Source organism: Theobroma cacao, chromosome 1 (assembly GCF_000208745.1).
Source record: "Theobroma cacao cultivar B97-61/B2 chromosome 1, Criollo_cocoa_genome_V2, whole genome shotgun sequence".
In the NCBI taxonomy this organism is placed as follows: Eukaryota; Viridiplantae; Streptophyta; class Magnoliopsida; order Malvales; family Malvaceae; genus Theobroma; species Theobroma cacao.
In genome coordinates this window covers 10,805,436-10,813,518 of record NC_030850.1, presented here as the reverse complement: position 1 = coordinate 10,813,518, position 8,083 = coordinate 10,805,436, and the positions used below count along the sequence as shown (strand labels likewise).

The following is an 8,083-nucleotide window of genomic DNA, read 5'->3' as shown; positions in this document are numbered from 1 at the left end:
ATGTACTCTCTCATATATATATATATATATATATATATATATATGAATGACAATAATCCTAGTAATTAGTGCTAGAAGGCAACAAATTAGCTGAGGAGTGTTTGGCATGTAGCATGAAAAATCAATCCTGTGCGTTAATCAACACACCTCGTGCTCCAATCGGAATCGAAGTGTCACAACCAAAAGCGAAAGCACAAATAATTGTTGGTGCCTATTAACCTAACTTCCACACAATCTCCACTGCACATTAACGAAAAGGAAAAGGAGGTAATATCTAGCAATATTTCTTTTGGCGGATAGCTAGAGACCATAGTTTACAACATGCATGCTCTTCTTGACCCACCACCTTTAACCGGTTTAAATAAAGACCCACTCTCTTAGAGATTGTTGCCATACATACAACAATTCAAACCCGAGAAAATAAAGAACGAAAAAACAGCAGGAAAAAAGTACTTATAGTTGCCCTTTTTCATGTATATATCCATCCCAGCTGTATCCTGTACGATTGATTTCCTGCAAGGAAATGGATAGGCCATGATCTTTGTTTCCGTTTTAAAATGTGTTGGGAAAAGGAGTGGCCATGGAATTAAGCCACTATGAGGACTAAGGTGTATATCTTGAGCACGTGCTTTGGTTGACTGACTCTCTCTAGCTTCATCTCCCCTCCCTTATAAAAGGGCTACTCTTGTTTAGAATTGAATGCACAGAAAAAAAAAACAAACAAACAAACAAAAAACAAAAGGAAATGGGAGCTAAGTGTGCTCTGAAGATGCCTAAAATCATACTGGTTCCATATCCAGCACAGGGCCATGTGACTCCCATGCTTAAGCTAGGTTCAGCCTTCCTCGGCCAGGGGTTCCAACCCATCATTGTAACCCCAGAGTTCATTCACCATCGGATCACTGCAAACATGGACCCCATCGATGAAATAAGGTTCCTGTCAATACCAGATGGCCTAAGCGAAGAGGGTCCTCATGATTTCTTTGCCATAGAGAAAGCTATGGAGAATACCATGCCAACACATTTGGAGGGCCTCATTCATAGAGTTGATGAAGAAGAAGAAGATGGAAGAGTAGCTTGTGTTGTCATTGATTTATTGGCTTCATGGGCCATTCAAGTTGCCTACCGATGTCGGATCCCTGCCGCCGGCTTCTGGCCCAATATGCAAATTACTTACCGGTTGATCACCGCCATTCCGGACATGCTCCGTTCCAGCCTGATTTCTAAAACAGGTAAACTGCAAACACATGAAACATGGAAATTTCTTTTACATCTAAATATAATGAAGTGTTTTATTTTTCAATATTCCCATGATTTTAGATATAAATATTTTGTGTCAACTATATATTTTAAATTATATGGTATATTATAAATATAATAATGTATTGCTTTATGAAGTAAATATATATATAAATATAAATTTGTTGCATCGCAAATTATTATTGGTTTTTTTATATGTAAGATCATGTTGTATAAAAGACTTGAATTCCTACATACAAGTTAGGATTGGAATCCAACTGAAAGTAAAGAAACAACAAGTTTACAAATATACACTTACTGGTTGATCCCATAATTAAAGGCGACAGACCATTATGATTGCCTCGCGGTTTGGTCTAGATGATGTTGCACATGGGAAAATGTTTTCCGATGCCGCGGAATTTGCAAATTTTAAATTACATGTACCAATGGCTGAGAAATAGATGTCAATGGGTTGACCCCAATACAAAACAAAAAGAAATCTTCAACGGGTATCATTCATTTTATTAAAATATAATATACATGCACATCTGTCTATTGTATGAATAAGTGGTATATTAGATTTTCCAAGTTGGGATCTCCTTTATGATTTTTTATTTTGCTTATTTTATTGTTAAATATATTTATCCTGACATTACTTTTTAATGAATACATTATAAATTTTAATTATGATTTGTGAAATCATAAATGTGAATAGTGATAATAGATATATTAAAAAATAATAAATAAAATCAAACTTTTTTCGTCACAATTCGTGTAGGTAAAATTTTGTCATTGATTTTAAAAATATAAACAATGATTGTAAAGATTTTCAAAAGTAATAGGTAAAATGCAAATAGAAATTAAAAGTTTACAATTCTTCTTTATTATAACACTCATGAAGAGATTATGTCACTATTATGTTAAAATTATGGAGACCAATAAATTACTTTTTTAAATTGTATGGGTGCGTTAAATGATATGCATTTGAGAATCACAAGTGTAATTTACTCAAGGTGTGCCATTATGACATATATTACATATAAGATCTGTTTATTAACACAATTATGGCATTTATTACATATATGATCTGTTTATGAACTTATCATTGAGCAGTTATAAGAGTTTTAAGACTTTTCTTTGAAGATGTCTCATATTTGGAAGGACTTGGAGGAAAGGACAGAGGGTTATATCTTCTTATGTAACTCAAGCTCAATCCATATACTTTAAAATGAAAGTAATTTAACTTGTTCTTGAATTTGGATTTGCAACCTATTTGGCATGCATGGGCTTTTCTTCATTAATTTAAGGGCATGTCGCAGGATGTCCCCAACGTCAAGGTACTGTATGCTGCCTTCCCGGCCAGCCTATGCTATCAACCGAAGATCTTCCATGGTTAATTGGAACTCAAGCTGCAAGGAATGCAAGATTCAAGTTTTGGACTAGAACCTTAGAACGTTCTAGATCTCTTCGATGGCTGCTCGTGAATTCCTTTCCCCACGAGTTCACCGGTGATGATCATAACTCTACAGATCATGACAATCCTATCGTTTTTCCAGTTGGACCTTTGAGTAAACCTGCAATAGTGAAGAATCCTAGCTTTTGGGAAGAAGATAGTAGCTGCATAGATTGGTTGGACAAGCAAAAGCCTAACTCAGTGCTCTACATTTCGTTTGGGAGTTGGGTTAGTCCCATCGGAGACGCCAAAATCAAAACCCTGGCATTGACACTGGAGGCATTGAGGCGACCATTTATTTGGGTGCTAGCGCATGCATGGCTCCAGGGTTTACCAAATAGGTATTTGGAGAGAGTTTCAAAGCAAGGCAAAGTGGTTTCATGGGCACCACAATTGCAAGTGCTGCAACACAAGGCCGTGGGGTTGTACCTCACACACTGTGGGTGGAACTCTACCGTGGAAGCCATACAATGCCAAAAGCGACTTTTGTGCTTTCCGATCGCGGGAGATCAATTCGTCAATTGTAAATACATTGTCAAGGTTTGGAAAATTGGAGTGAAGATTAATGGATTTGGACAGAAAGACGTGGAAGACGCTCTGAGAAAGGTGACGGAGGATGGTGAAATGAAGGAGAGATTAATGAAGCTATACGAGAGGACCATGGGAGAAGAGGCTACTTCTAGAGCTGTGGCTGATCTCAAGGCTTTTCTTTTGGACTCAACCACCAAACAGTTCAACTCCCTAAAAGATGTGTACATGTACTAAAATGAAAGTGAGATAATTAATGCAATAATATAACTACTACCAAAACTTTGTTCAAAATGTGCCTTTAAATGATCGTTTTTTCATTTGGTGCAATAGAGTTTAGTTAAGTTAGTACTATTGCAATACAATTATACTATAAAATTCAATAAATTAGTGCAAAGCAAGGCCCCTTATTCCTTTTTCTATATTAATATTTTGAATTAAATTTAGATACAATTATTTAATAAATTCACAATTCGCTCTGAGCTTAAAAATCCTAAGCTAAGTTTGATCCAAAAATTTCAATTTAGTTTAGTAACATAAGTTACTTAACATTAACAAAATATTTCAATTTTGTTATTTTTATACAAAAGTTAACAAATTTTAATATTAAATGTTAATGCAAAGACAAATAAGCAACCGGACTTCAATCTTAACATCCAAACAAGAAATCTGAATCTCCCTGTTCAATGCCTGCAGGGAAAGGAAGCAAAGTATGGGTTTCTTGTCGGGGATTAAGACAGAATGACGTTTGGTCCAACTCTCCAAATACCCCCAAAAGCCCAAAAGACTCCTCAAAATTTTCTTCCTTATCACATTTCCCCCACGCGAACTGTTCAGTAATCCAAATCCAATTACGCTTCCTTCTCCCCTACTTTTCCTTCCTTTGGTCAAGTTTATATACTCTAGTGAGAGGAGGAATAATAATAACGGACACCTTTTTCTTATATAAGTAGTATTGACCATTCCATGTTTTCATATTATTTCTGTGAACTTGATTCCTGGAAAGTATAGAAAAACAAATAAGAAAAAAGAAAGCTTGATATTTCAGCTTCAGCTGAGAAGATCAAACAAATATTCAATCCTACAGCAACAAATCCTCAAAAGTCCTTCGTTTTTTTAATCTGGGTATTCTCTATTTCTTTGGTTTTATGTGGCTATGGCTATTTCTTTTTTTGTCCTTTAGTTTTGTCCATTCCTTTGCCCCCTGTCTTGCTGGGATAACTTATGCTCTGTTTGGTTGGTGAGAAACTGGAAGGAAAAATGATAATTAAAGGAAATTCATTGTTAATTTGATTCATCTGCTTCTGCTTAGTAGAAACTTCTCTCAATTCAGTTCAGCTAAGAGTTTTGAGCATCAGTCAAACAATCCTACTTTTTTTTACTCTTTCATATGTTTATATTGGATATAAGAACAGCTATTAAAGGAACCATATTTGGTCTTTTATTTTTCTGGGTTTTTTAGGTTATGGATATTTCTAACATACCCCGTGGAGGATCTGGATTGCTTGGATTTTTTAAGTCATTCTTTTAGGGATTTCTTTTTTGTTTTGATGATTTGATGTTATGCTTTATATAGTTGTAAGCAATAATTTATTCTTGTAGTATGAGAGAGATTGAAGTTGTCCGGTCATGGATGATTATCAGCTTTTGATTAACCCGCTCATGTTTCTGATATTCTGTTTACCCGTTTGGAAGCTTATCAACCTTTTTCATATTAGTATATATTCGATGGCTTAATATACTGAATTCTTGTAACCTCATATTTTCTTGGCTATATGTTATTGTTGAGATAGTATGAGTGAAGGCTACAGAAATGCAAGTGCAAGCTCCAGCTCAAGTTTGAATAGCAGTTTCCAAGATACAGAGGATGATCAAACCATAGCAAGCATCTTAGCAGAAGAGGAAAACTTGCACAAAGATGGCAGGCTTGCAAAAAGACTCTCCCATCTGGATTCTATACCGGTATAATCATCTCTACCTCTTATTTGTTGGTTGGTCATTTTCTCGCAAAGAAAAATTTTACATTGTTTTACATTTAATTGTTTCTATGATATCCTTTTATGCCTGCCTTGTTGGTTTAAAAATGTAAGAAGTGCCTGTTTGACATGGGGTACACATAATAGTTTTGGTGTCTAAAAGCATTGTATGTCCTTCTCTTTGGTTCCATGAGGACTATGTTATAATGAGTAAGATGCTACCCTTTTGGAAACTTTGGGAATTATTATAATTTGTGCTGATGATTGTTGAGAGATTGGATATGTTGCCAGAAGCATGGTCCTTCGGGAAAACAATTGTTTTTCATCATTTCTCTTCTGAGATCCCAGCATTGTTTTATCTCTTCTTTACTTGTTATCAATTCAATTACTTCATTTTAAAGTTTTCTTTTTTCCATTATATAATGTATTCTTGGTTCATCATTTGTATGTATTATCATTGCTTATTCACTGTGGAGTGAAGCAGAGTTTCTAATATTATGATATAGATTCTACAGAGCATTAAAATCGCTAACAACATGTTCTTCATCCATCGTTTTTTCTGTTGTAATCTTATGCCAACTCAGAGTACAAGTGTAGCATCACTCTCACGTTATGATCTTTTTGTAACTTTTCATACTAAATGTACATTTGTACCATAGAGCACACTTTGCATTTGTAAGCCTCATAGGAGTATTATCTAAGTAGGGTAATATTGTCCTTTTGTCTGTTCATGTCTCTTTCCATAGATATAGGAGTTACCAAGAATAAGTTAGTGCCCTAATGTTTCCCTTTTATCTCTCTCTTGACCGTAGGAAACTATCTAATTCAATCCAACACGGTTTTCTTGAAACCATAATGCCTCTTTTTGCTCCTATGTTTTACGATTAATATATTGTTTCTTTTCACCTGCATTACTTGCTAATTGACGAGCATGTGCTAGAAAAAGTTGCAAATTTTCCTTATTTTCTCTTCTGCAAGCAGGATAGTCTTAGTTTTATTGATGTCTAAGCACTCACATGATCATTTTGTTGACAGCACACTCCTCGTGTCAATGGGGAAATACCTGATGTGAATGATGCTACCTTAGATCATGAACGACTGTCTGAAAGGTTGTGATCTTATCATGCATACTATATCAATTTCTTGCCGATTGTTTTCTTTTAAGTTGTTCACTAGTTATAGTCTGCTCCAATATAGAATTTTTTTTTTAATAAATTTTGGTTTGGACTTCAATTTAGTCTTTAATTCTGTGGTTAGTTATGCTATGATGTTTTCTTTATCTGTTTTTTTTTTTAACGAAAACTTTGTGGTTTCTTTCCATTTTTCCACAAGGTCTCTTGAATTTCGTTCCTCTTAATTGGCATCATGTTAAAAAATTATTTTTGAGCTTGTGATGTTAATAATCTGGTTCAGAATATGGCTCCTAAAACATCATTTCCATCCTTATTTGATCCTTAGAGCTCAAATATGGCATAAAGACAAACTCCCTGGCATGATGGTTGAAGATTTGGCATTTGAAATCTGGCCTTTCATACTCAACATCTCATTTATGCATATAAATTGGTTTGTATTTATTTGGTTATGATGGTTTTGTTTTTCATTCAGGTTGGCCACTTATGGTTTAGCTGAATTGCAAATTGAGGGTGATGGAAATTGCCAGGTTTTAATTTTTGTACTTTAGTTGTTCTTTCTCTACCATCACCTTTTATACCTGTATTTATCATGCATAATATACCTATTTCTGTTTCCACATACAGATGTAGATATATGCAACAATGAGATTTCAATATGAAAGTCACTGTGATTCTTGGCATAATTTCTGTTTTCTTTGTTTACATCTGCTCTTTTCTTGATAAATATTCTATCATGGTGTGCTTTTTGGATAGTTTCGGGCGTTAGCAGATCAGCTGTTCCGCAATCCAGACTACCACAAACATGTTAGGAGGCAGATAGTCAAGCAGGTAAGGTTTATGTTGCTCCATAAATGCAGACATTTCCTGTTACCTTGTTTTCAGATATAATCCCATTGGATAAAAATTAGCTATAGCATTAAGTACAGGAGAATTCTTCAGATTTTAGGCATTTTTTCCCTTGCTTTTGTTTGTGCGATTTATTATGTCTGTAAGTATGGTCAAACATGAACACACTAAAAAAAAATAATATTAGTCCGACTTTGATATCTGCATTGTTTTGTAACATTGTCTCAGGAATAAAAGGTTTCTTGTAGTAACTTGAATTATAATACACATCGATAGAAGGTTACAAGTTCAAAGTCTAAAACATTTCCATGTATGTATGTATGTATGTATGTATGTAGGTATGTATATGTGTACCTACACATGTATGATGCCTATGTTTCTGGTGAGAGAACGAGAGCATATCATGTTTGCCGATAATATATATAATTCAGCATCAAATCTTTCTTATGTTGAACTTTTATCAAGATGCATTTATTTTTGTTATTACGGAGAATATTTTAGAAGATTAAAATATAGATATCAACATGTTGTCTACTTTTTATCATAAGGAACAGATGTATGTCTCCACTTTTCAACTTCATGGGATAAAATGTTTGTCTGACAAGATACTTAAGCCTGTCTAAATTCTTAATTTGACACCAAAAATAATTTTCTGTGTAACTTTGTATGATTTCTTCTAGAAGAATTTAAAGCCAATTAGTAATTATGCTTTTAAAAAGTTGGCATTTTCCGGAGCAATATATTTGGTGGAGTATATTGCATGAAAGTGGATATTGAATGAGTTAAAATCAGTTTCACATGTTCTAATTTCTCTAACAGACAATTTTGTGGTCATCCCAGCCTTTAGTTTAGTTTCTCATGATTTCTGGTCATTAATTATTTTGTTCCCCCCCCCCCCCCCCCCCCCC

At 34.5% G+C, this 8,083-nt stretch overlaps 2 protein-coding genes across 2 annotated transcripts in view; both read left to right on the top strand.

Moving 5' to 3' along the window:
• LOC18612252 (UDP-glycosyltransferase 82A1) lies at nucleotides 620-3,514 on the top strand. The gene is made up of 2 exons (XM_018129968.1): nucleotides 620-1,232; nucleotides 2,559-3,514. Exons 1-2 carry the CDS (start codon nucleotides 746-748, stop codon nucleotides 3,455-3,457), a joined length of 1,386 nt encoding a protein of 461 aa, XP_017985457.1. The 5' UTR covers nucleotides 620-745; the 3' UTR covers nucleotides 3,458-3,514.
• The window catches only part of LOC108661232 (OTU domain-containing protein DDB_G0284757), a 7,932-nt gene continuing 3,879 nt past the window's right edge, over nucleotides 4,031-8,083 (top strand). Inside the window, exons 1-5 of the mRNA XM_018117249.1 lie at nucleotides 4,031-4,345; nucleotides 5,014-5,182; nucleotides 6,232-6,305; nucleotides 6,802-6,856; nucleotides 7,083-7,208. Of these exons, the coding sequence (XP_017972738.1) occupies nucleotides 5,015-5,182; nucleotides 6,232-6,305; nucleotides 6,802-6,856; nucleotides 7,083-7,208 (423 nt within the window). The 5' untranslated portion in view covers nucleotides 4,031-4,345; nucleotide 5,014. The remainder of the gene's footprint in view (nucleotides 4,346-5,013; nucleotides 5,183-6,231; nucleotides 6,306-6,801; nucleotides 6,857-7,082; nucleotides 7,209-8,083) is intronic.